Source organism: Kockiozyma suomiensis, assembly GCF_038497685.1.
Source record: "Kockiozyma suomiensis strain NRRL Y-17356 unplaced genomic scaffold V2V93scaffold_1, whole genome shotgun sequence".
Classification (NCBI taxonomy): domain Eukaryota; kingdom Fungi; phylum Ascomycota; class Lipomycetes; order Lipomycetales; family Lipomycetaceae; genus Kockiozyma; species Kockiozyma suomiensis.
In genome coordinates, this window is record NW_027117664.1 from 1427911 (window position 1) to 1452276 (window position 24366).

The 24366-nt window shown below is 44.8% G+C and overlaps 10 protein-coding genes across 10 annotated transcripts; 4 read left to right on the top strand and 6 right to left on the bottom strand.

Moving 5' to 3' along the window:
• Positions 1-116: 116 nt before the first annotated feature.
• On the bottom strand, positions 117-3534 carry V2V93DRAFT_331096 (histone H3-K4 methyltransferase Set1). The gene is made up of 4 exons (XM_066907656.1): positions 2707-3534; positions 1135-2646; positions 531-999; positions 117-476 (listed from the first exon to the last, which is right to left on the bottom strand). Exons 1-4 carry the CDS (start codon positions 3523-3525, stop codon positions 373-375), a joined length of 2904 nt encoding a protein of 967 aa, XP_066768870.1. The 5' UTR covers positions 3526-3534; the 3' UTR covers positions 117-372.
• Positions 3535-4435: 901 nt separating this feature from the next.
• V2V93DRAFT_363345 (uncharacterized protein) lies at positions 4436-5997 on the top strand. The gene is made up of 2 exons (XM_066908582.1): positions 4436-4764; positions 4831-5997. Exons 1-2 carry the CDS (start codon positions 4485-4487, stop codon positions 5856-5858), a joined length of 1308 nt encoding a protein of 435 aa, XP_066768871.1. The 5' UTR covers positions 4436-4484; the 3' UTR covers positions 5859-5997.
• Positions 5998-6038: 41 nt separating this feature from the next.
• V2V93DRAFT_363348 (adenylate kinase-domain-containing protein) lies at positions 6039-7246 on the top strand. The gene is made up of 2 exons (XM_066908583.1): positions 6039-6528; positions 6593-7246. The coding sequence occupies exons 1-2, from the start codon at positions 6464-6466 to the stop codon at positions 7134-7136; spliced, it is 609 nt and encodes a 202-aa protein (XP_066768872.1). The 5' UTR covers positions 6039-6463; the 3' UTR covers positions 7137-7246.
• On the bottom strand, positions 7157-8347 carry V2V93DRAFT_363351 (uncharacterized protein). The gene has a single exon (XM_066908584.1). The coding sequence runs from the start codon at positions 8237-8239 to the stop codon at positions 7274-7276; it is 966 nt and encodes a 321-aa protein (XP_066768873.1). The 5' UTR covers positions 8240-8347; the 3' UTR covers positions 7157-7273.
• A 263-nt stretch (positions 8348-8610) lies between these two features.
• On the bottom strand, positions 8611-12408 carry V2V93DRAFT_363353 (fungal-specific transcription factor domain-containing protein). Its single transcript, XM_066908585.1, has 4 exons — positions 12295-12408; positions 12188-12244; positions 11928-11943; positions 8611-11858 (listed from the first exon to the last, which is right to left on the bottom strand). Exons 1-4 carry the CDS (start codon positions 12315-12317, stop codon positions 8913-8915), a joined length of 3042 nt encoding a protein of 1013 aa, XP_066768874.1. The 5' UTR covers positions 12318-12408; the 3' UTR covers positions 8611-8912.
• Positions 12409-12752: 344 nt separating this feature from the next.
• On the bottom strand, positions 12753-14348 carry V2V93DRAFT_363355 (uncharacterized protein). The gene has a single exon (XM_066908586.1). The coding sequence runs from the start codon at positions 14264-14266 to the stop codon at positions 12806-12808; it is 1461 nt and encodes a 486-aa protein (XP_066768875.1). The 5' UTR covers positions 14267-14348; the 3' UTR covers positions 12753-12805.
• A 50-nt stretch (positions 14349-14398) lies between these two features.
• V2V93DRAFT_363356 (uncharacterized protein) lies at positions 14399-15262 on the top strand. The gene is made up of 2 exons (XM_066908587.1): positions 14399-14829; positions 14884-15262. The coding sequence occupies exons 1-2, from the start codon at positions 14547-14549 to the stop codon at positions 15201-15203; spliced, it is 603 nt and encodes a 200-aa protein (XP_066768876.1). The 5' UTR covers positions 14399-14546; the 3' UTR covers positions 15204-15262.
• V2V93DRAFT_363359 (squalene epoxidase-domain-containing protein) lies at positions 15203-17061 on the bottom strand. Its single transcript, XM_066908588.1, has 5 exons — positions 16904-17061; positions 16582-16849; positions 16423-16528; positions 15636-16357; positions 15203-15582 (listed from the first exon to the last, which is right to left on the bottom strand). Exons 1-5 carry the CDS (start codon positions 17022-17024, stop codon positions 15402-15404), a joined length of 1398 nt encoding a protein of 465 aa, XP_066768877.1. The 5' UTR covers positions 17025-17061; the 3' UTR covers positions 15203-15401.
• A 490-nt stretch (positions 17062-17551) lies between these two features.
• V2V93DRAFT_363361 (component of IIS longevity pathway SMK-1-domain-containing protein) lies at positions 17552-20992 on the top strand. The gene is made up of 9 exons (XM_066908589.1): positions 17552-17675; positions 17736-17832; positions 17886-18169; positions 18230-18326; positions 18384-18461; positions 18521-19636; positions 19697-19866; positions 19927-20108; positions 20174-20992. The coding sequence occupies exons 1-9, from the start codon at positions 17568-17570 to the stop codon at positions 20781-20783; spliced, it is 2742 nt and encodes a 913-aa protein (XP_066768878.1). The 5' UTR covers positions 17552-17567; the 3' UTR covers positions 20784-20992.
• V2V93DRAFT_363368 (uncharacterized protein) lies at positions 20879-22690 on the bottom strand. The gene is made up of 8 exons (XM_066908590.1): positions 22408-22690; positions 22208-22333; positions 21840-22153; positions 21687-21772; positions 21520-21633; positions 21340-21459; positions 21170-21274; positions 20879-21113 (listed from the first exon to the last, which is right to left on the bottom strand). Exons 2-8 carry the CDS (start codon positions 22289-22291, stop codon positions 21064-21066), a joined length of 873 nt encoding a protein of 290 aa, XP_066768879.1. The 5' UTR covers positions 22292-22333; positions 22408-22690; the 3' UTR covers positions 20879-21063.
• Between the last annotated feature and the right edge of the window lie 1676 nt (positions 22691-24366).

A 24366-nucleotide genomic window follows, 5' to 3' on the forward strand; every position in this document is an offset into this window, starting at 1 on the left:
TACTGCTTTCTACTTTGGGAATTTTATTGATTTCAATAAACGTTAAGATACGCGCGCGCGTTTATCACGTGATATGTTGAGCTTGACATCGCGGTTAACAGCACCCAGCGTGAAAATTGACTATACAGATTCGCATTTCAGTAATTTTACAAGCCATCTCATAAAATCCACAATCTATCGTACATATGATTAACATAACTACAACGAGCACGACAAAAAAAAAAAGAAAATATGGACAACATACAAAACAAACAACCTCTTAGAATATTATACAAGTACTACATTTTACGCCATCCCCAATTATCCATCGCAATTTCCCTGAAACAAATCAACCAAGCAATTCAAACCACCGGCAAAAAAAGGCTACCCAGGCTAATTTAGAAATCCCTTACATGCCGGGGCTCCACACAAACATGGAATCCTCTCATCAGAATTGACTTCACGCTCAAACTTATAGTCGTACGTCAATTCCTCATCTATAATACTTGTTAATAATTTATCATCGAGATCAAAATAGAAATAGCACATACTGGCAAAAATATCCCTTAGAGCGTAGATGACAATTCTCTTCTGTCCCTCAACCTTGATAATCTTGGCTGTACAGCTAGGTGTACAACAATGATTGATAAATCTTGCAATTCCACCGCGCTTAGTGGCATCAACGACAGTACTTTCGTCGATTCGGAACAGGTAACTGCTGCCAATACCATTTCTTAGATACCTTCTCTCGCGCATGTCCGCAACCTGTTGTCTGACTACCTCGCCAACATACTCGATAATCATATCATTGGCGGCAATATTCTCCATCGCATAAAGACCCCAATTGTGAATCGCCGATCGTGCAAAGCGTACAGGTTTCTTGCGCTTTTTAAGCATATTAAAGCGTAAAACGTCGGCTGCTGCGTCAGTTGTCGCGCTGAAAATTTGTTTTTGCAGATTAATATCAGCAGCAAGTTTACGATTGTTGATGCGGTGAGACCGAGATGAAATATTGTCCTTCTCAGTCCCCCCAGTGTCTGGCTGAGCACGCTCACCGTCAGCGTCAACATCTTGTTCATCTTCGGGAGAGCCAGCTCCTGTATTACTAACACCATTAATTGCGTCTGTAGCCTCGCCGTCCTCAGCATGATCAACAGCAGCATGTTTCTTCTTACGAAGTCGCTTTCGGTGCTCAAGATATTCTGTCTTATCAGCTTCTGAAATCCGATAGTAGCCTTCAGTGCGGGCACTTCCAGTAGAATTAAACTGCTCGAATTCATCCTCATGTCTGACTAGTTTTCGAGTTGCGCCGCGATGTGGTGTACCCGCCAAGTCTCCGTAAAAATTGGCTTTAGCTTCCTTTTGTTTCCAAGCCCAGAACTGCACATTGCCAATATCCGGGTCCGGTGAAACAGACTGCAGCGCAGCTTGAAGAAATTTGAAATCTTCCGAGTCTGCAACAAGGCTCTGAATGCCGTCCAAATCAAAAACTTTGTCAATCTCAACCTGACGCTGCACGAGACGCGAGGTTGATGTCCAGTAGCTATCATCCGTATACAAGGCACGGAGAGAATCGAAACCTTCGTCTTCTTCTTCCGAAGGAGTAGGCAGCTGATCAGCATTTGCAGTCCCAGAAGGCCGATCATGAGACAACGTAGCAGAATCGGCTAGTTCGTCATCTTCATCCTCCTCCGATGTTGTAAAATCTATTTTAGCCAACTTCTTTGGCCTCTGCGCCTTTGATTTGCTAGTCGCTTTACGCTTCGTTTTGCCAGACGAAGTCGCAGTGTCTAGCACATCATCGATATCAGGCATTGGCGTATCCTCGTCTCGAGAATCGATGTCCGAAGCCACTGCAGCCCGACGCTGTCCTTGCTGAGAGCGAGCCGTTGACACAAAGTCTTCGAACTCTTCGTTATCACCATCGGTGGCTTTGGGATCCAGCTTCTCTTCTTCGTCTTCATCATCTCCATCATCTCCAGAGAAATAATTGAGATGATGAGTCATGGGTCGAGTTTTCTTGTCATCTTTCTTTTTCTTCTTATCAGCGGCTAGCTTCTTACTTTTGATTGCAGCTTTAAGAGCTGAGTTCGAAGAAGATGAAGCATCGTTGCGTCTTCTGAATCTAGGCAGGTTGGGCAGCTTCCCAGAATACTGTCTGACGTTGAATGTTGACGGATCCAACTCTTCCGGTCTGTTTTCGACAATATCAGCGCCAGTCTTACTTTCGTCAATCGAGAAAGTGTCAACATCCTCTGTTTTAATCGATGTCGGAGCGGCAGAAGATATCACAGTTGTGGTCGAAGTATCGGAAACAGATGGCGCGTGAACTGCAGGTAAACTAGCGGAATCAAGCAATTTATAGATGACGGGTACAATTCTTGCTTTAATATCTTTTCTCAGCATATCTCGCAGCTCTCTCAATACTGTGTCTTTGGCATCCTTCATCGGATCTTTTCCCTCCCTCTCTTTCTTGGGACCTCCTTCTTTAGACTTATGCTCGTCAGCACTTGACTGCGTGTGGTCGCTATCCTTGACAAAAGGAAGCTGTAGCGACATATTTGCTCTCCACCTCAACCGATCCATCGTTCGTCCATCCATATGACGGAAGCATAACTTTGCTTCAGCCAAGTCATCAAAAACAACATAAAAACCAGCAAGTTCGCGCTGTTTTGGATGATACTTGTGTTCGGTCTCATACTTTAGCGGCACATCGTCTCGAACCACATAGACATTTGTCCACTCGTAGTCGCGCAGATAGTCTTTGATATCTTGCACATAAACTCTTGACACCGGAACATACCTATCAGAGATAAATAAATACGGCCTTGATCCAATCATATCAAAAAGACTTTTACGTCTAGACGGAAGGTCAGTCGGTAAAAATGAGCTAGCACGCGGTTTTTCATCAAGGTAGCGATCTGGAGGTGCGCGTCGAACTTTTTCCTCCTCTTCTCTCTCTTTTGCCTCTCTTGCTGCTCGCTCTTGCTTCTCTTGAATTTCATCAAGAAGCTTTTGAGCTATTTTTCCTTCTTCATCGTACTCTGCCTTGATAGTGTCAAGCCCGACCATAATCTTACCTCGCACCGCATCAGTCACGGCTTTCTTAGCAGAGCGGTGGCCAGAACGAAGATCGACCTCTTTTCTCTTGCTCGTCGTCATCACTGTTTTGTTTTTGAATCTTATTAGGCACATGCCAAGTGATGCACCAGTAATAGGATCTTTTTGCATAGCCACACGCTCAAGGTCACCATACTTGTGGAACTGTAGCGCAATTGTTTTTTCGAGAGTCAACTTCGAAAATCCAGATACCAGAATCTGAGATGCAGGTTTAGGACCCACGGAGTTGGCATCATAGGAATACCTTAGCAAACCTAGCACAACGGAAGAGCGCTTGCGTGATGAAGCAGCAGGGGTTGGATAAGGCTTCAGCTTCAGACGTGGATCCGATATTGGCCCAGCTGCTCTAGCCGCGTCTTTAGAACGGTAAATAGCTGACTTGCCTCGTGACTTGGACTTATCAAGATCGGGATCATAATCAATCATGTAGGACTTGCCAAGCATGTCAAGTACAGATGTAGATGGAGGTGGGGGCGGGGGGGTCGGCTCCCTTGCTGGCTCTGGTGGTGGAAGAGGAGGCGGAGATGGCTGAGCAGGTGGCAGTACCAGCTGCGGAGAACGAGAGCGCACCCGTCGCAACGGCTTAGATACTATTTCAGGAGGAGATGTTCTGGCAGAGTCTAAGGAAAATGCGGACGATGCAGAAGAAGATGAGGAAGATGTCGGAAGAGGTGCAGCCCGTGCGATGTGTCGCTCACGGGATCTAGAAAGTGAACGAGAATGCGACCGGCCATAACTTCGGTACCGCTCATAAGAGCGTGAGCGTGAATGCGGACGAGAATGGTAGTCATCTCTCTGACGACGATAGTCAGACTCTCGCGAATGAGGGCGCGAACGGTGGTGATGGTGTTGGTAGTGGAGATCCGAGGCTTTTGATCTGCGATAGTAGTCCGAATCGCGCTCTACGTCTCGAGAACAATCTCTGCCTCTTTCTCTACCCCTCGCATCATGATATGAATCTCTTTCACGACTTCTTTCGCGTGGTCGCTCTCTGCTTCTTTCTCGCAACCTATCCCTGCTCCTGTCTCTCTCGGACAGTCTGTCTTCTCTGTGGCGACTTTCAATGCGGTCAGGAAAAAATGCTGCTAAATCATTTCTTCCTGAAGACCTTAAGTCACCGAGAACCACATGTCGAGATTTGACGCTCGGTGGCGGCGGCGGCATGGTTGTTGCTTGAGTCAATAATGCTTTCAATCGTGAAATACAATTGACCAAGCGGATAAAGAGAGTACGAGCCAGAGTACTCATAGTCACGTTCTGCGTATTTCTGATACCAGTTACCCGGTCTTTTCTCAAAGATTTTCTTCTTGGATTTGAAGATTTATTAGTAGCTTTTTAGCAGAGACCAGGTTGAATTCGCTAATACGTGATTTACTAGATACAGTATGGAATCTGAGAGCGATTTCAATCAGTTTTTTTTTACGATCTCCGGATCACCGTCCGAGCTTGTTGCCGAGTTGGCTGCATTCGTCGATGTACTTAATGGGTTCGTGGCCGAGGCAGAAGACCAACTTGGTCCGTTGACGAGCGAAGTTGCGCCATTGATCATCTCAGAAGATGAGGAGATAGAAGAAGAGGAGCAAAGTGTTGACCCTGAGAAACTGGAACAGGCTATTACTCTTGTGGTGGCTGCTGCTAGTGCGTTTGAGAAGGCTTCTAGCAAAGGTTGCTACGCGTCCCTTTTGACTGCTCTTCTATTTTAATCTAATTGCTAACTATAAATCCTTCTAGATTTTGAACCTGCTTATAATCTTCTACTTCATGTTCTTAAATTTTCATCATCGGGAATCGCAGGCCATCTCTCGCCAGTTCTCGGCTTGCTCACAAACGCGTCCAAGTCGCATGCTTTTTCCTCTCTCACCGTTCTCACCAACCTTTTCAACCTTCTGCCTGCGAAGTCTCCTCTCCGTAAACCGGTATTTAAGACCGTCGTATCCGTGGCCATTTCAACATCTAATCTTGATTTGCTGCTTCCTCAACTCAAACAGTTACCCACCTGGTTCGAGGAATGGTCTTCAACCCCTGACGAGCGAATTTCCACATTGATCGACATATCGTCCGTTCTTGAGTCGGTTGATTTGGTATCGGCATTAAAATACCTGAAAGATGCTCACACTGATGCTGCCGCAGCAAAGGTCAGCATTCCTTCAGAACAGACTACGAAACTGATCAAGCTTTCTCTCAGTGTGTCATCGTTCTTTGACTACGACACAATTTACGCTATAGTGTCTTCGTTATCTGGAATTGACTCTGAGCTTCTCTCTCTGTTGAAGATTTTTGTCAATGGAACTCTTTCGGACTACAAGGCATTCCCTGCTGCTAGCGTGACTGCTATTGGTCTCGACGCGGAAGAGCTTACAACGAAGATCCGACTATTGACTCTAGCGTCGCTTGCCTCCGCCTCGCCAAATTTGACGGTCCCGTACTCTGCCATTGCTTTGGCTCTTGCGATTGACGATGAGCAAGTGGAGTTTTGGATCATTGACGTTATCCGCGCTGGACTTCTTGAGGGCAAGATGTCGCAGCTTGAGCAGAAGTTGTACATCCACCGTGTTGTGACTCGTACATTTGGACCCGAGCAATGGGCAGATATTTCTCGGAGGCTTGATGTCTGGAAGACCAGTTTGAAGGATGTGCTTGCTGTTGTCCGGAACGCGCGTGTGAGCGTTGAGAATAAGGTTGCGGCGTTGAACACGGAGAAGGAGCGGGTAGTCGCTGCTGCTGGTGCTACTGCTACTAATGGTGAGGTGACTGTGTGAGCAATAGAAAGGATGGTTGATTCGAAAAGTTAAATGCGTTTGTATATTAAGTAAATCCCGTGTTGAATCTACTTTTGTAGTAGTATGCTCAAAAGAGAAAACTTCCAGAAATGGAAAATGCATAAGTGTCAAACCAGTAGATATGTACAACGCGCCGTGAACTTTTTAGCCAACGACAGCCTCGGGGCTGCAGCAATAAGCGAACATGCCTTTGCGTCCAGCTTCTGTACGATTATTTGGTTGCGTGCCGCAACGAGTCTACTCTCTTGCGACCTATTCGTCTTTGTTTACCTATCGCTCTCTCCGTTTCGCGTCTTCTAGCACCCCTCCTCCTCCTCCTCTAACACCTGAGGCTGACAAGACTACTCCTCCTGAGTCTCGTCGAACACCTCCGTCGCGGCAGCCACCGTCTTTTAAAAAGCTCGCTGGCATTATTGTTACCTTCTCTGTTGTGTTTTACGGTCTCACACGGTCTATGAAAAAGGGTAAAGTGCCTATCTCCTAATCTTAAATATTGCAGTTAATGAAATGGTTTTAACTAAAATCTGATAGAGCGCGAAGCTCGCCGCGACTTGAAATTACCCAATCCTGAATTACCTGCTGTCATGGAGCAGCATCCTGCATTTACTCGTGACCAAGTCAAAGTCATCTTTGTTCTTGGTGGACCGGGGTGTGTATATTCCTATTTATGGAGACTGGCTGGCAAAGATAGTGAAGCTAATATAGACAATTAGTGTTGGCAAAGGAACTCAGTGTGCGAATCTTGTGCGCGACTTCAATTATGTTCATCTCTCTGCCGGTGATCTTCTTCGAGCTGAGCAAGCTCGCGAAGGCTCGGAGTTTGGCGAATTGATTTCTACTTATATCCGGGAGGGAAAAATTGTCCCGCAAGAGATCACGATTGCTCTTCTCAAGAATGCAATGACTGACGAAGTCAAGAAGGGTCGCTCAAAGTTTTTGATTGATGGATTCCCTCGCAAGATGGACCAGGCAGTCAAATTTGAAGAAGACGTTGCAGTCTCTGAATTTACTTTATACTTTGACTGTACCGAGGACGTCATGCTTATGCGATTGTTGAAGAGAGGTGAGACGAGTGGTCGAGCGGACGATAACATAGAGAGTATCAAGAAACGGTTCAAGACATTTGTCGAGACTTCTATGCCGGTTATTGAATATTACCAAGGAAAGAACAAGGTAATTTCTGTTCCGTGCGAGAAGAGCAAAGAGGAGGTATATGAAATTGTGAAGGAGCAAATTAGTGACCGCATGACAATCTAAATTTGTGTAGAACATTTGGATAGCATAGATAGATAATAATGATAATATATTTTAGATGTTTGTATACATTGCGAAAGCACTCCTTGACGCCCGTATGAATGAAAACAAGAATAATTAATATTAAACGCCAGACAAAATTATGAAGACGCCAATAAGCCATGAACCCAGCTCCTGACTCTTATTTCGTCCATCTCAATAACTTGAGTTCGACTATGCTTTAGCATCCAAGAGGCAGGATGTCTAAACTCATCGGAAATTGAAGCTTCTCCGGTTGTACTCATCATCAAGAGATCAAAGGAAATTTTCAGGCTCTCGGATGTCACAAACTGCGAAGTCAGAATCTCCACATCGTCATGCGTCGCATTAGCCCTCCACCATGTAATGCCAATGTGCTCTGATAATCTATCAAAATTCGCATTATTGGGTATATTAGCTGTAGTATGAATTCCCACTACAGCATCAACTCGAAAATATTCGTTCCGCCAGTCGCTATCATACTCGGCTCGTTCGAGCAGCAGCATTTTAGCAAGTACCTGTAACTCTTCGTAAGATGTCGAGCTAATTTCTGCTGCACACCACTCGCGTACCATGGTTTCTGGATAAAATGAGAAAGAGAGGGTTGCGTCAACAGAAACAGATCTGCGGCCTCGGTTCTGAGAAGACTTTAGAGCGTACTTTGTCGGCCCCCCTGAGCGCAATCTGGCGTCCATTATAGAGCGTATGTCGTCATCAGGCACACAAGCTAAGTGCATCTCTAAACTCAGCATGCTAGTTAAAGAGAAAATATTGCTAGCCTGACGAATAATCCGGATAAGAAGAGCTTGAAGCGAATCGTCAAGGTCTATGTCGAGACGGCTGTGGAAGTTCTCGGTGATTGTGGCGCTAACGTGAGCGTAGAGGGCCGCATCAGAGATGATATATAGCTGCTTGATCTGTAACTTTGGTGGTGGGGAGAAGGAGAACTTGAACAGCAGCATATCGAGATCAGAGGGAGAGGAGATTGGGGTAGGAGATATCTCATAGTACGGATAGAGAGCTCGTGCGCGCGATAGGGCGGACACAAAATCAAAGACGCGGTCGCCGTGGAGCGCTACCAGATCCATTTTGTAGTTAACAATAAAAAAACATTAAAAGGGTATTGCTGGTGTTATCGAGGATTGGAAATGCAGGAGAGAGACTGTATGCGGCGCTAGAATCGAGGGTTGCAGCCCTGAGCAAGTTTGGGGTGGGGGATCGCAGCCGCAAGCGTTGTATAAGATATATGATGATGGCGAGGAAGAGTTCAACTTTTTATTATTTTGTAGAATTTATCGAAAGACCGACTGCGCAGATAACAGCTAGAATAATTCTCTTGACGATTTAGACCATCATGATGCTACTAGCTATGCTGCAGGCTCACAAGTCGACTCAGACTACTTTACATTGATATAACTAAGAATTGGCCAAATAGAATATAATATAGTAATATTATAGATATAAAATGACTTTATAATTTTTACCTTCTTTCTTTATTCAAAAAGATCATCATCATCATGCACTAATCCAATGGCAAAACCGCCTAAGCAAAAGGGCACAATTTCCGGCGGCATTCAATATACTCCAAGAGACAACAAGCCACACAACAAAGCAAAATCTTAAACAGTTATACATAATACATTTTTGAAAAGAAATATAAGAAAAACATATCCCACTCATTTACACCAGCCGGTATCCTAAAAAAACGTCCGTATCCGATTACCCAATCACCAAACCTTTCTTTTAGTAGCGATTTTCTCTCTACGTTGGCGTAGATGTCGCAGTAGATATACTTGTGGCGCTATTAATCCACCCGAGTCCACTCCACTCTTCGTCCTTCAACATATCCGCTGCCGCTACCGTAACATTCGTATCTCTCGGCGAAATAACCTCATCAGCGTGCATCATTTTGCTAGGCGTATACACATACTGCGTCTGGGTTTGCTGAGTCTGTTCGTCCGTCTGCGTCTGTATTGCCTGCTCTGACTCCAGATCTACACTGGAAGGCGCGCTAGAAGGCGCCGTACTTCCGCCAGACTCCATGTTCAGGGACGAGACGCTTTCGGGAATATTCTCCGACGGTGTGCTATTACCGACGGACATCATCTTGTTACCTGCCGTAAACAAGTCGTCCCACCACATATTCCATTCACTCCCGTCTGCCGCTGCCAGAGCTACTGCTGTAAGTGCTGAAGGATCCGGTCGAGCACGGGTGAGCGGAGGAGACGCAGAAGCACTCGACGATACCGTTACTGGAGACGCGTTAAAGGAGTTATGGCGATGCTTATAACGATGCTTTCGTTGCGACTCTAAAGACAATGATCTGCGCTTCAGCGAGCCATTTGTTGAAAGAGCACGATTGATATCCTCGACTGTACTAGTCGCAAGAAGAGTTCCGGGCAATTTCGACGATTCAGGCATCACAACTGCAGCATCTGCCGACGCTGCTGACGAGCGAGATGAAGATGTCGTCGATATCGACGATCGGCGTCGCTGGCACGAACCAATAGTGCTATGCCTTCTAAACGCTGTAGCAGTTTCCTTCACGCGTTTAGATCCACGGCCCGTCTGTGATGACGCCTCTCGCACCATTCCATCCATCATCGCAAACAGATTTTCAATCTCAGAGTCATTTGCGGGTTCATCTTTAGTTTGAACGTCATTCGCGATGTGTGTCGATGAATGCCGGTATTCATACAGCTGCTGCTTTGGTGTGGTCGCCCAGTGGAGAATATTTACATCGGCGTTGACATTACTACACAATGCAGAAATGGCAGAGGTAGAAGCATTTGTGGGAGTGCTCTCATGATGCAGCTCATTGGGCGTTTGTCCTTCGCTGATCGGCATATGAGGGATAGTTATTGATGCAACCTGATCGTCACCATCAGAGTTCTTGCGTTTGATCGTGTTGAGCTCATCCGCAAGGCCATGCAATTTTGCAATTGCCTGAACGGTTGAGAGGTCATTCTTGACCTCTAGAGATTTGCCTAGCAACGCATTTGAAAGAGACTCAAATTCTTTATACTCTGCATTTGTCACACCCGAGTCTCCATAGATGCCAGCTAAACATTTGCACATCATATTTCGAGACTCGTAAATTAGCTTGCCATCTTTTGGATAATCCATTGCCGTATAAAGCACAATCAATCCGCAAGACAGTAATAGCTTTGCTTGGTTTAAGCAAAGAGTAAACTTGACATCACGCAAGCGAAGGTGCGAGGTAATCCCGATGATTGCTTTTGCAGACTCTGTCATCGCTATAGTTGAGCTCGTACCACGAGTGGAGAAATCGTCAGCAGCGATTGCTGGTCGATGAATTAAGATTCGAGCATAATGATAGGCGATGGCAAAACATGGCGCTCTTGGATGTTGTCGAAGCTCACTAGAGGGCACAGGGGACGCAAGGTCAAACCTCAAGTGAGGGGCGATGTTGTTTCTCCAGTTATCCAGCTCTTCACCAAGTTCAAAAACTGATTTGTAAATCCGCGTTGATGCCAATGAAGGGCAATAGATTGCAGTCAAAATATGCGAAAGAACACGAGCAAATCGAGCGAGCTCGATGGCTGCAGAAACTTTTGTTGCTTTCCCAGGAGCAACGCAGGTGACCGCTTTGTCGCTCACAAACTCGTCATCCACATCCGATGGGTAGTGACAGGTTATATCTTTCTGACGAAGGATGGGAGGCAGACCCAAAGAGGCGCTTGAGAATACGTCGAGAGTAAAAGTGGCCCAAAATGCTCGTGAGCGCATTTCTTTCTCAAGGAAGCTGAGCTGATGACTGCTAGACTGTTTGTTGGGGCGATTGAGACCGAGGCGAAGAGCAATACCGACCGCGTTCATCTTGAACTGCCAAAGATCTGAGTGCTGACCAATAGCACACATATCAAGTTGTGCAAGAATAAGAGATTGAAGAGTTGTCAGGGAATTCAGATGGTCGAGAGTACAAAGCAATTTTCTCCACTGGCGCTCATATGTCGCATGTGGATCTGAGGCAATGGACGACATGCGGCGAGAAGCAATTGAAAATACAAGAAACAACTGGACCAAGAATTCTTCTTTGCCCAGAAGTGTTGAAGAGCTGTAGATACGCTGGTAGTCTGCCTGAAAAGTAGGGATATGCAAGATAGGGAATAGAGGATGCCAGTCGCGGAAGAATGATTCGGTAAGCTGATCAGCTAGTACCCGAGGAGGCAAAGAAGAAAAAGTGGAACTTGATATATCGTCAAAGTTATAGCGCGGTAGAGATGAGGTCAAATTGACAGTTTCAAAGAGGTGGCCCGTGAGGCCAACAAGTGAGGGTAATTTTGCGAAAATCTTTTCTCTAAGAATATCAGCAAAGGCGAGGCCAGAAGAGCTGCCTTCGTAGGTGCCGTCTATTCTTAAGTTTTGCAGTTCATGTACTAAAAAAGGCTCAGAAGAATCATCAGCATCTGATTCAACAGGGGACAGCGCTGCTGATTCTTCCCGATGCAACCGAGACGAGGGAGAAAGAGACTCGACACGCGAAATAAAATCGATGTGATCGTCACGGCTATCGAGGAGGGATTTAAGCTTGCGGTTGTCGTTTTCCAGCTGCCGGATGTGGTCTTCCAGCGACTCGGTGTATCCGCGTGGAAATGCCCTTCGTGAGAGCCTATCAGAAGTGCGGCATTCAAATCCGACATTGTTACATTGGGTACATGACGGGTGCTTGCCGTCGCAGCGAATCTGAGGAAGAAAATGAGGTCAGCATTTGTTGAAAAGATGAAAAAATTGAGCAAAGTGACGGGTCTGAACCTTTTTGCTGCGACATCTAATAGAAATAAACAAGTTAGTATCTTTACAACGTAGATAGCAACCGAAATGAATATGTGGGCATTGTGGGGTGGAAAGTCAAGGGAGTAAGAGCAACCATTGAGGTGTCGGCAATATCGGATTACGACAGACCACATCACACAGCCCACCCTGCTTATACGGAGTAAAGCAGAGCAATGATACCAATGAGAAAGTAGAACCACCCAAAATTCAAAGTAAAAGGACAAAGGAGAGGCACACACCTGTCGCATGCTTGGGCAATTCGCCCTACTTGGGTGCCCGGGGGTTTTATCATTTTGCTGAGCGAAGACGTCAGTAGAAGCATATATGGGATGGACGAGATACACACCAGGCTTGACTGCCGTCTGGCATTGTGCGACCTTGCGGGGAGTAACTGAGAGGATGATGGATGAGAAGCGGGAGAGCGATGGAAGATGATGAAGTGCGTGGCCTGAGAATCCGGGGTAGGCAGCATTAGCAGATCGCGATGCGCACTGTCGGGTTTCTGTGGCATACCCCACAATAGTCAGCTGAAAGGGTATTGTACCAGTGGCTGTGTTTTGCACTCAGAGCGCAGTCGGCGCGCGTTCGGCGGCCTCCGCTGGTCCGCGCGCGCCGCCAGCCCCAGCGTCGGACTTTATTCGTGGCTGATGATGGCAGTGCAGTCGATGTTAAGGTTTTTTCGCGCGGGGCAGAAATGAGTTGCACGCAATATGCTATTCTGTCGTAACGTATTGAAATTGCGTTGTATCCTTTTTTTCAAATCTGCTTGTTTTGTGTCATTTTTTAGTCGTTTACTTCATTAATCTCGTTTTTCAATTTTCAATTTCTTTTTTTTTAGAGAGCACAAAGTAATCCGCTCATCGTAGCTCGTCCTCCCCCTCATTGTCCTCCCCCTCATTGCCCGTCACTCCCGATTCTTCAGCACCCATACTTTTCTCTTCCGGCGGCTGCTGCTGCTGCGCAAGGAAATCGAGCACATCAGGCGTCTCAGCAAGATGCTGCTTGCGCTCCTCGAGCTCGTCCAGTAGCAGCGTAAATACGCGCTCCTCGCGCTGTCGCAACGTCGCAATCGGTTCGTCCTCAGGCGTCTCGGAGTAGTCCCATTCGCTCTCGCCTAGTGCATCAAGCCAGCCTGTAGTAAGCTGCTCGAGTAAAAGCACTCGCCGTAGCATTAGCACGGCAGCCATTTTGCCCACCGCCAAACGCGAGCGGATGGCAGTAGCGACCTCATTGCCGCGAACTCCGACCAGCGTCTCGCCCGCGACAGTCGCATCAATTTCCTCGCTGGAATCGTGTGTAACAGATACGGAAACCTCAAATCCATCGTCTGGTCCGACACAGAGCAGCCAGAGGTACTCGCACTCCCACGAGATGCTGCCTTCAGCGTCGACATGAATCTCCACGAGCGGCACACGACCGTAAATGTACTGTAGTGCTGAACCGCCACTGGAAACTGGCATCTTAACATGCTCTTCACCGGAGTATTCGGCAGGAGTGAGTAGGAAGCCGTAGGTAAAGAGCAACTCGGATGAGCCCTTGTCGGGTCCATATGAGATCACGATCTCAGCGCCATCCCGGTAATCGCTGCCTGAGACTTCTGATTCTGCGCATACGAGCTCGACAGAATCATCTGTATTCTCGTATCGAGCGTTCGGCTGCGAGCCATGGTTGGCAAAGTCAAGTATAGGCACGACTGCAAGTTCCCACTCGACGCCATCGCTGGGTAGCTCAATTACACGTGAGCTTACGAGCCAGTCGGCGCGGATATATTCTTCATAGGCGAGTGTCTCTGTCTCGTGTACAAATACTGCCTGCCATCGCTGGCTCAACTCTTCAAACTCGGCCCGCAGCTTACGCTGTTTCGCTCGCAGAGGAGCATACAGCGACGTGCCAATCGCTCGTGCGCACCGTTCCTCATCCCAAAACATCGGCGGTACTCCGGCCTTGCTGCCAGCAGTCCATGGATCCGGCAGGAGCGCCAGGTATGGTCCGTAAAAGCTTTGTGGTACGCGCGTTTCTTCTCCGAACTTGTGCAGAACCAATGTAAAAAATCGCACTACCACCTCCCTCGCCGCGAGCAGCCTTTCTGACTCGAGCAATGGCAACAGAGTGTCCTTCTGTGATAATGCCAGAGTCCTCACATTAGATGCTGTCAGCAGTATTGTACGCGGCACCTCGAGTAACCTCTCTGGTGCCTTTTCGCTGCTGCAATTGTAAAACAAGCCCAGGCCAGCGTGCTCAGTTGCCTTCACTTGCACTGAATCTGAAATAAGTATGCTATGCAAATTCGCCCATGTCGATAATTGCTCAGTGCTCATCTTTCTTGCAGCGGGGGCCCATTAATCTTCCTTCTAAAGTGTCAATCAGCCCGTTCGAGATTAATTACTCAAGCGGTTGCGTTCTATGTGCCTCGAGAGCTGTGACGTAACCAAAATACTTCAATCTCAACCTGGTTAATTAAAGTTCGTGCCCCGATAACCTTAACCTGATGGTTGAAATGATGCGCGTTTTCGATTCATTAATGACAGCAGAAAGCCTGAAGGCGCATCAGCACTTCTTTTTATTGCGATTGTACACGTTTCTCTGGTATTTCGGCCAATGGCTGATTCTGCGCCGCTGCCTCAGATATCTTCCTTTTTAGGTTTTGAGATCGGAAGGAGGAAATCGTCTGTTGATTTATCGCTCTTTGGCTCAGCCCTCATCGACTTCTTGTCGACGCACAAACTGCAAACTGCCTTCGCCTCTTCTTCCTCGTCATTTGTCCTCAATGAGGGTCCGTCAGAATTTCCAGGCGCAGTCAAGTGCTATGGAAAAGACATTGTGTACATTATATATCACAGCGCAGGGTTAGCTCTCTGCTTTCATAACTCTGCAGATGGCAGTCAGTGTACACTTTATTGATTTTACCAAATTATTTTTAACTTTCGTAACATAGCACGACTTATTCTCGAATCTCTGGAGTTCTATAACAGCGATAGTAATTACAAACAAGTCTTACCCGCTCTGCTACCTCTCCAGGGAATGACACACAACACCTCCGCGTCTGATCTAATCAGCTTGTTTGGCGAGCCAAGCGAAAAGGGAGGCGGAATCAAAGCCGGAATCGACATATGGCTCCGTTGGGACACTCTCTCTCTTTCTGACTATAGCGGAAATTCTGTCAATTATGGTTTAGAGATTCAAATCTGTGATAGAAATTGGGAAACTGGTGGTAAAAGTAAGTGGAAATCGCTTACAATCTATCTTTCCGCATAAAAAAAAAATTAAGTATTCTTTATTGATTAATAATTATATACACATTATTGTACATTTCAGAGAGTAGCGATCAAATGACAAGCAAAAAGCGTAAAAAGTATTGCCACTGCCGAAAACATAAACCGAACACAAATGCAGTTAACTGGTAGCATAAAATAAGCGATTAATGATATACAAGGTTACGCAATCCCGAGTTGGTTAAAATGTTTCTGTCCAAAAGACAGGAATAGACACCTCGATTGCTTTCCATGCAACGGCAAAGCTCTCTAATAGCAAGGACGGGTACTGGGTAATAGCGGCGCCCTTGAACATTTCCAGAATTGCACAAAAGCAAACTAGAACGTAATGATAAATGAGAATAAATGGAACAGGGATGACACTATCACAACGTCAGTAATTTAGAGTTATATATCATTTAAGAAAGGTGCTCACCCAGATAATAGTCCAATTGGCTCAGAAATGCACCGCCCGCCGCGTTCAAAATATCGGAAGCAACCATTTTGTAATCGCACCAGCCGACTATCGCCAGCAGCAAACAGAGAATAAAGCGCTTGAGCAAGCATATTGATAACGGAGCTTAAAGATTTCCTCTGCCAAAAGAACACATTCAGCTGAGACATAACTAGAGCTGTATCTCCAAAATCCGGCACATTAGACGGAGATAGTAAGTCTGAAATCAAAACAACATCATTAAGCCCTACAGTCATACCACCACCAGTCATGGGATGGCGCATGTTGAATGAATCACCAAGGAAAAGTACACCGGGATTGTAGTTCGATGACGGAGGGAGATATGAATTAGGCATGGACCGTAACCGTTCACCATTTAGCGCCATTTTGAAGGATGGTAAAAGACAATCCGGAATTGAGGTGCTGACCACAGTTTCTAAATGGTGCTTAAGGTCACCGTTTCCAACAGATGGTAGTTTACCTTGTACGTCGACAAGCATTCTAGTTTCGTGCTCGCCAATCTGATAGACCAAAATCGGTGGATGGTCACCAAGAATGACGTGACCGTGGTTTTTGGTGGGCATCACTGCATCTTTCAGAATCAAGCCCACAAAGTGAGAACGAACCTTGACAGGAGTTGATATAAATTCGCGTCGAAATTTGGAAAATGAACCATCAGCCACTACTGTCAACGACGCATGATACTGTGGACCGCCAACGTCAGCAAGGTCAAACATGCAAAAACAATATAAGTATAATATTTACATACAGTTTCTGACTTTTCAGAGCCCTTGCCGGAGCATTTAACTCCAACTACTGCTCCACTCTCTGTATCAGTAAGAATTTCATTTACAGTTGCCTGCAGACAGGTTACGCTATAGTCTAGTTAGCCAACCGATACCTAATCGGCCAAACCTGCACAACATACTTTGGTGCAGCCTTCGCAGCCTCGCGAAGACGCGAGATGAAACGGCCATGATGAAATGAGCGGCCCTCTAGTCGAACACCGGGCTTGGTGGGATCTTCGTTATACGGCAGTCGAACGCAGTCGCCGTGGTATATAATGGAGTATCCAGTAGCCGGGACAGCGTCAATATCCAAAAGACAGTCAGCCAGATCAAGCTTTTCCAAAGAATTGACTCCACCAGGCTGCAGAAGCTCGCCCACAATACGGTCAGGCTCGGACCAGTCACGTTCTTAAAAGAAGGTCAGCGTAAGAACTGATAAAAGATAGGGAGACGAGGGCATACCAATTAGGAGAACTCGACGGCCTTGGCGGCCCAAGGTGGCTCCAAGAGCGGAACCTACTACGCCAGAACCCACAATAATCACATCGTACTTGCAAGAGGAATCTTCCCGGAGAGCACACATATCGGCTATAGTAAAACGAAGCACGAAGACGCGCGAGCTGGAAAAGCACGAAATTTATGTGGGAATTCAGACGAATAAATCATGTAACTGAGCCCTAATCCATTTACATATCTTGGGCAGTTTTAACAAGATCTAGCAGCTAAATTGAGCCGCACCATTCTATTTCGGCCATAGTTTGCGTGGCCTAGCCCAAGTGGCGCGATTTTTGACAATCTGGGCTGAGTGCATGTGAAAACAGAGACCGTGCTACTACATTATTGGCAGGATTTGCTGGTCTGAACCAGGTGTTTCTAAGGTAGTCTAGGGTTAACTAATGCTTTCATTCCGGCTGGACTTCCGCAAATAACTTTCAAAACCCTAGCAATTGGCTGCCTACTGTGACTCCGCTCGCTGTTCCCTCGCGACCAGCATCGCCTAGTCACGTGATAGATATGCACGTGATCGGCTGATAAGCCCTTACCCGCTTGACTCTATTCTCATCATTCTCTAGCAAACTCAACCCTGTCCGAACCAGTGATCTCTCCGCTCTCGCCTCTCCTCATCATGTCATTCGAGGTGCCGGCAATCCCACGTCGAGTCAAGGTTTATGAGCTTCTGCAAGAGAGCTGGCATGATCGTGGCACTGGATTTTGCGTTGGTGATGTCATTTCTGTGCGCACTCCTCTTCCTACACTATTCACGCTCTAAGCACGCGCTAACAGATTCATTTAGGACGATGCTTACATTCTCGTCAAGAGCGAGGAAGACTCGGATAAATATCTTCTTGAGACAAAAATCTACAGAGATGTTCAATATCAGAAGCAGCAAGGTATCTCACCCTTAATTGCGCCACAACTGCCCAGTGATTCTAATTCGTCATAGACACTCTCATTGTTTGGACCGAGCCGGACGAGACAGATCTCGCGCTTAGCTTCCAGGAAAGCGATGGATGTTCGGCTACATGGGAATTCATAACGGAAGTCCAAAAGTATCTCGGAATTGAAGACATTGCTTCAGATGACATGAATGACACCTTTGGAGCTGGCTCATTCTCTCTTCCTGGCGAGCCAACTTTGAGCAATTTGGCAGATATCGAACGAGCACTTGCTATTGCTTCTCATTCGCAATACGTACGCGAGCCAATAATAAGGGAACTTATTGAATTCGTAAGACCATACTTAGCCCCTCTGCTGAGATAGGGGTACTAATATTTTGAATGACTACAGGATTATCTCGGCAAGCTAGTGCCTCTACTGACCGTGGCTGAGGACCTGGAAAGCATATCAGATCTTCACGCTTTGTGCCGCATAATGAAGTTAATTAGTACGTGGTCCATTCCTAATGTGACAAATGAGTTTACTGACCGATTAATTTTCACAGTATTAATGAATGATAACACAATTATGGAGCAGATTGTGTTGGAAGAGTACATAGTAGGGGTGGTTGGCATACTTGAATGTACGATGATTTGGCACTTGGGATTCATTCTGCTACTAATTTCTAACAAATTATTTTAGATGATCCCGAATTCCCCTCTCTCAAAGCTAACCATCGCGACTACATCTCTGACGAATCGAGGTTCAAACAAGTCATACCAATAGCAGATGAAGATGTTCGCAATAAGATAAAATATACATTTCGGTTACAATACTTGAAAGATGTCGTGCTCGCTCGTTTACTAGATGACCCCACATTCTCAATGTTAAGTTCTATGATCTATTTTCACCAAGTTGCTATTTTAAATCATCTCCAGCATAATGAAGACTTTACCACCGCGTTATTTAAGATATTTGAAGATGGTTCTTCCAGTCTAAACACTAAAAACTCAGCAGCGAATGAAAATTCTACAACTAAGGCTACTGAAAGCGGAGACGAAAACAACGCGCTGACCACTTCCGCGTCTTCTCATGGTGATATATTGGGCAATGCCGCGAGCACAACTGGAGAAGAATCAAGCATCAGTCAAAAGCGAGATGCCATTCGATTTATTCATCAGTTTTGCTTGACAGCTAAAAATTTGCAGGCTAATCAGCGAGCATATCTATACACGAATTTTATCAAGAAGCGTCTATTTGATGTCATTGTTTTCGCTCTTCGTGACAGCGTTCCTAATATCCGAAGCGCAGGAACCGAGCTGATACTTGCAATAATCGATCACGACCCCTCATTAGTGCGAAATGTGGAGCTGAATAGTGATGGACAAAACAGTACAGCTATAGTTGATACATTGATTGATATCTTACTATCTGAACCAGATTTCGGCATCACATCGCAAGTTGCAGAGGCCCTCCAGATTCTTCTCGATCCCACATCCGGGCAACCCTATGACGTTTTTCGCAAGACATCTGATATATTGGTACGTCAGCGGGCAGATGATCCCGAGACTGAGATGTTTTTAGATTCTTTTTATGGGTCCTCGGTGGGAAAACTTTTCAATAAACTTACTTTGTTGAGCGACGAGGATGTTAATTCGATGAGTAGTGGTGGAGCATCGTTTTATAACTGCCTTTGTGATCTTGTCTGCGCTTTTATTCGGCTTCACGGGTACCGAAGTCGTACTTTTTTCATTGAGTCAAACTTATTGCTTAATGTAGGTAAGCTTTTTCAGAGCTCACACAAATCGCTGAAACTGGGTATGAGTATTTTTTTCTTTTCTTGTTATGATCATGACCCATATTAATAGCTGATCCTAGCTGCTCTTCGATGCTTTAGGCAATGCCTCGGAACCAATGATGAATTTTACTATCGGTATCTGATCAAGAGCAAACTATTCTCTCTCGTGGTTGATCTTTTGGAAGAGCTTGGAAACAAAAATAATCTTCTTAGCTCAGCTTGCTTAGAATTTTTTGAATTTGTTCAAAGCGTAAGTTTATTCGATACATTGCTGGTAGTTGATTAGATAAACTAAGATTATCAAACGCAGGCTAACCAAAAGCCCGAATACCAACGCAACATGAAGTCTGTAGTACTCCACGTTGTAAGCTTGTATAGAGAGAAATTAGAGTCGCTCAAATATCTGGAGCCAATAAGTTCACTAATAGCTTGGTACGACCAGTATGAAAGCGATTCGCAACTGATGGCAGAGTCTTTAACCGACGGCAAGCTGTATGTTACTTTTGTTTTAAGTTTTCCTGCTCACAATTCATAAATACTAATCATCTCAAATCAAGAGCTCCGAACGGTGGACGGTGGAGCAATGCGCGTGAACTTGAGACAGAGGAAGACGATTACTTCAATACTTCTGATGATGAAACTGGTGCCGATGTACTTTTGGATGAAGGTGAACTGGTGCCAGATGTCACGTCATCGGCGAAGCGCAAGCGCGATGACGAGGAGTTTGCGAATAAAGATTCAAATGTTACTTCAGAAGCCAAGGCACTTGATGTTCTCACAGGGTCGTCGAGGCAGAAGACAGCTTTTGATTCAGGCTTGAGCCAAGTATCGTCATCGCAGCCTCTCTCACCGTCGAAAGATGAACAGAATGATTTGCAGCCTGTGACTACACCCGAAAGTGTCTCGGAAGGCATACCCGAGAAGTCGGCATTGACGTCCGAAATATCTCCTCTTGCAGTTTTAGTTGATAAGCGACGGAGGCAAGACGAGAAGGGTGAAGACGATGATGAGCTTGTTAAACTTTCTTTGAAAAGGAAAAAGGGCAGCCAGACGGCCAAAACTCCTGGGAAAGGTTCCATTAACGGTACCTCCGGCAGCAATAAAAAGAACATTTTTGCTAAAGCGACCGGAAAGTTTAACTTTAAATTTGGAACTAGTAAAGACTAGTAATATACACTGTCCCATGCCAGCAGCGCTTGCTCAAAAAGGGTCATTCATTGAGTGGAAATTTGTACAATGATAACTATTTATGGATTTTGGTACTGGGTTGTATGTAATCATAGGATATTTGGCGCACGAATGGTGTATTGTTTTGCTTTATTATTTTTCATGTAGTTTTTCTACATATCATAAATATAGAGCATAATTCAACTATATTCTGATCGGGTCTGTTCATTTCGAGTGCAGGCATTTTTTCAGTCAGAAACAAATGCAATTGCAATCTGACTCACAGTTTTGCCGACTTTTTATTCCATAGCTGATCGCTGTTAAGAACACCTGATTAAGTATTAGTTTCATAACATCACGACGCTAACTACCATTTCAGTACTTACTTTCAGGATAGTGTAAGGCTTGCATCTGTCCAGTGTGCCACGCACCACCATCTACAACCGATATAGACCCAGTAATAAATGACGCTGCCTCTGAAAATAAGAAAACTGGAGAAGTTAGGGAATCGCTTAAAATTCGCGGTATACTGCACAAAAGGGCTCGTCAAACTTACCTGTGGCATCAGCAATATCATTCACTGAACCTAGTCTTTGAAGCGGTACTGCTTTAGTTACTTGTTTTTTTGCGCCAGAAGGTAGTAATCTTGTTAGTCCTTCAGTTTCGTCGATAGGACCTATATTCCAGCTTAGTACTCAGTAGTATACTTATTTATCTGTTTAACGGGGCCACACACCTGGAGCAATACAGTTGAATCGAACACCGAAAGGTCCAAGCTCCACCGCCAAAGCATTAGATAGTGCATCAACGCCGGCTTTTGCAGCGCCCACATGGCTCTGAAATTGAACTCCTAAAATATCAGTCAGTATCTCCATCTTTAAAAAACGCATTTTCAGATTTTACCGTAATAGTGAAGTGTGGCGGATACCATTATCACCGATCCTTTATTGCGAATAAGCTCGGAAGTTGCGGCTTTAACGGTATTGAAACTATCAATTGATTTTTAGATACAGTTTGTTCACTCACGATAGCAGAAAAAAGCCAGGATTAGCCTACCTTCCAAGCAAATCAATATCAATGACAGTCTTGAAAGCATTTGCCGAAAGATGCTTGAAATCAGATATAAAATTTCCCGCGGCGCCACAAATGACGAAATCAATCCTTCCCAGTTCTTTCACGGTCCTATCAACAGCTTCTTGCAAAGACGAGATATCTCTGACATCAGCACTGATACCAATAACCGAGCTTCCGCTTCTTAGCTTCTGGATCTCTGCTGCTGCATTTTCTGTGACCTCTTTTTTGCGCCCGAGAATTGCGGCGTTAGCACCTAAAATAACAAGAGCTTCCGTCTGACGGCGACATATTGTTCCCTGAATACGGAATTAATCAAAATAATCATATCAATGAAAAAGCTGATCACTTACAGCGCCGCCAGTGCAGAATACGACTTTGCCGTCAAATATACCTGGCCTGTAGACAGAGGACGTGTATGCTGGCGCCATTAACATATAATCGCAAAGAAAAGAGAGCGATGTACTAGAACAGTTGTTCTAATAGTATAAGCAAATAATGGTATCAGAGCTAGTTGTCAACAACCGCAGCATAGTCACTTGAAATAACATACACTGAGGGGCAGTGAAAGTCTCGTCTTTACCCCGCTTCCTTGTGCCGAGGCTCTGATTTAGCGATATCGGAACAATTGGCGATCTGATTGATATTCTCAGTTTCTTTCAAAAAATTATATATTTCTTGAGAGTCATGGAATCAATTACTGCTGAATTGCTCAAACCAGCTGTAGAAATCTGCGCAGTAGAAAGACTTGCAGCGGCATATTGAGGCTGAATTGACTGAAATAAAAGTGGTTGTTACATCAGCCCCATAAGTCACGAGTCACAGGTCACAAAAAGGTGCTTTGAATTAAAGACTCCCTTTGAGCTGTAACTTTAAAAAGCGCCACTGCACAAGTCTGGTAAGCTCTGAGCATAGTATCCAGTTGTGTAGCCTAAGAACATAGCTCTTTCACCTTAATACATTTGATTCATTGCTATTTTATGATTTATTGCTACTGGTGATTCTCTATCTTTTAAAAAAAGCTGAGCAGTACAAGTATTAAATAGTGCAATACATAGCACATGTCAGTATATGGAATGATGTGCTCTGATGCAGATTCTAAATCTTCATTATGGGTCAGTAGCAGCAAAATATTAAAAAATTGATGAAAAGTTTCATCTATAGCACAGATTGGAAATTGGCTCATATCGATATTTTGTAAGCCCCCATTGGCATCACCAACAAATTCTGACAACATTCAATTAATATTTAATCATGAAACAAAGGCAATCAAATCATTTGCATCACATACTTTATAGCTAAATGCCTTTTCCTTTTCACATCACAAGTTCATTTATACAAAATGGAAATAATATGCATGCGCAAGGCTAGGCTACTACTGGCCAAACCCCCTCACCAAAAGATAATGATTTCTAAGTTTATCAGTTTATATGCTATTAAATTATGACAGACAATATAACTTATTCCCACTCAAAACAACAAAGAACTAACAAAAAAAAAGAACATTGCGGCATTGTTATGGCTTTAAACTTTAACAGAAGACAACTTCACCAAATGACAGAAATCACTAAACTTCCTCAAAACTGCAATGTATATATATACAACTACCAACAATTCACCACCACATTTTTTAATTCAATATTTATGACAGTTAATATCCCAGACCAATTTCTTGCAAGTGGTGCTTGTCAGTGGGAAAATCAGACACAGCTGAACTGATGGAGCTGTTATCCACATTTCATGCAATTGCTTGCTGAAGGCTTTCTATCAAATTGTTATCACTGTTCTTAATTGCTAAAACATAGAAGGGGCTATGGACTCAATCTATAGTTAGGCATGAATCCTACAGCTACCTTTTTGAACTATGTAATATAATCTTCTGCCATCATTTTTTGACTTTATTCAAGCAAATGCTCTTGCAAATGCTGCTTGTCAGTGGAAGAGTCAGACATAGCAAAGTTGATAGAGTAGTTATCCATGTTAATGAGATTGCTTATTCAGAGTTTAGTGTTAAAGTTGTTAATGTTGACACTGTTATTTTTTTTTTTTTTTTTTTTGATTCTAGAACTCTCCATGAGCCTTGTTTTTGTGTGGTATTTTAAATGCGATACGCTTTTACTTGCTCACTCGATTCCCCAGTAACATCAAAGTAATCAAGTCACTGCTCAATGACACACTTTGCAGTGTTTGCCTTAATAACCTAGCACCTCTAGACCAACTGAAGCATGCCTGTCCTTGCTTATCGTACATATTCTGAATTGCTGAGCGTGACAAGTGCAGGACTGAATAACTTAGTCCACCTACAACTGCAGATAGCATGTAAGTGCTGCTAACTTTGCCTGGAGATTGTAAGCATGTTTCCACACTCCACGTCTGCTAAGTCCGTTGCTGACAAGTGTTTTGTTTCCGTACCCTGGTTCATATGTCTCCTTAATGTCAAACTCAGATGGCACGACACTTTCATCATTTAGTGTACATGTTAGTTATATTGCCAGTCTCATCAACAGTAAAG

Excerpts from the sequence above, each read along its gene's own strand:
- V2V93DRAFT_331096 (XM_066907656.1), bottom strand. The coding sequence starts at position 3,525 with ATGATTGATTATGATCCCGATCTTGATAAGTCCAAGTCACGAGGCAAG. Across the intron at positions 2,647-2,706 it reads ACGAGTGGACAAATGTCTAT|CGCGAACTTGCTGGTTTTTA; the intron begins GTGGTTCGAGAC and ends CATCCAAAACAG. Across the intron at positions 1,000-1,134 it reads GTAAGAAGAAACATGCTGCT|AAGGACAATATTTCATCTCG; the intron begins GTTGATCATGCT and ends GGGGGGACTGAG.
- V2V93DRAFT_363345 (XM_066908582.1), top strand. The coding sequence starts at position 4,485 with ATGGAATCTGAGAGCGATTTCAATCAGTTTTTTTTTACGATCTCCGGA. Across the intron at positions 4,765-4,830 it reads TGAGAAGGCTTCTAGCAAAG|ATTTTGAACCTGCTTATAAT; the intron begins GTTGCTACGCGT and ends AAATCCTTCTAG.
- V2V93DRAFT_363348 (XM_066908583.1), top strand. The coding sequence starts at position 6,464 with ATGGAGCAGCATCCTGCATTTACTCGTGACCAAGTCAAAGTCATCTTT. Across the intron at positions 6,529-6,592 it reads TTTGTTCTTGGTGGACCGGG|TGTTGGCAAAGGAACTCAGT; the intron begins GTGTGTATATTC and ends ATAGACAATTAG.
- V2V93DRAFT_363351 (XM_066908584.1), bottom strand. The coding sequence starts at position 8,239 with ATGGATCTGGTAGCGCTCCACGGCGACCGCGTCTTTGATTTTGTGTCC.
- V2V93DRAFT_363353 (XM_066908585.1), bottom strand. The coding sequence starts at position 12,317 with ATGCCAGACGGCAGTCAAGCCTG. Across the intron at positions 12,245-12,294 it reads CCAGACGGCAGTCAAGCCTG|CAAAATGATAAAACCCCCGG; the intron begins GTGTGTATCTCG and ends GTCTTCGCTCAG.
- V2V93DRAFT_363355 (XM_066908586.1), bottom strand. The coding sequence starts at position 14,266 with ATGAGCACTGAGCAATTATCGACATGGGCGAATTTGCATAGCATACTT.
- V2V93DRAFT_363356 (XM_066908587.1), top strand. The coding sequence starts at position 14,547 with ATGGCTGATTCTGCGCCGCTGCCTCAGATATCTTCCTTTTTAGGTTTT. Across the intron at positions 14,830-14,883 it reads TCATAACTCTGCAGATGGCA|CACGACTTATTCTCGAATCT; the intron begins GTCAGTGTACAC and ends TTCGTAACATAG.
- V2V93DRAFT_363359 (XM_066908588.1), bottom strand. The coding sequence starts at position 17,024 with ATGTGTGCTCTCCGGGAAGATTCCTCTTGCAAGTACGATGTGATTATT. Across the intron at positions 16,529-16,581 it reads GCTGCGAAGGCTGCACCAAA|CGTAACCTGTCTGCAGGCAA; the intron begins GTATGTTGTGCA and ends ACTAGACTATAG. Across the intron at positions 15,583-15,635 it reads CCAATTGGACTATTATCTGG|TGTCATCCCTGTTCCATTTA; the intron begins GTGAGCACCTTT and ends ACGTTGTGATAG.
- V2V93DRAFT_363361 (XM_066908589.1), top strand. The coding sequence starts at position 17,568 with ATGTCATTCGAGGTGCCGGCAATCCCACGTCGAGTCAAGGTTTATGAG. Across the intron at positions 17,833-17,885 it reads TCAATATCAGAAGCAGCAAG|ACACTCTCATTGTTTGGACC; the intron begins GTATCTCACCCT and ends AATTCGTCATAG. Across the intron at positions 18,462-18,520 it reads GGTGGTTGGCATACTTGAAT|ATGATCCCGAATTCCCCTCT; the intron begins GTACGATGATTT and ends AAATTATTTTAG.
- V2V93DRAFT_363368 (XM_066908590.1), bottom strand. The coding sequence starts at position 22,291 with ATGTTAATGGCGCCAGCATACACGTCCTCTGTCTACAGGCCAGGTATA. Across the intron at positions 21,634-21,686 it reads CGCCACACTTCACTATTACG|GAGTTCAATTTCAGAGCCAT; the intron begins GTAAAATCTGAA and ends CTGATATTTTAG. Across the intron at positions 21,460-21,519 it reads ATTCAACTGTATTGCTCCAG|GTCCTATCGACGAAACTGAA; the intron begins GTGTGTGGCCCC and ends GCTGGAATATAG.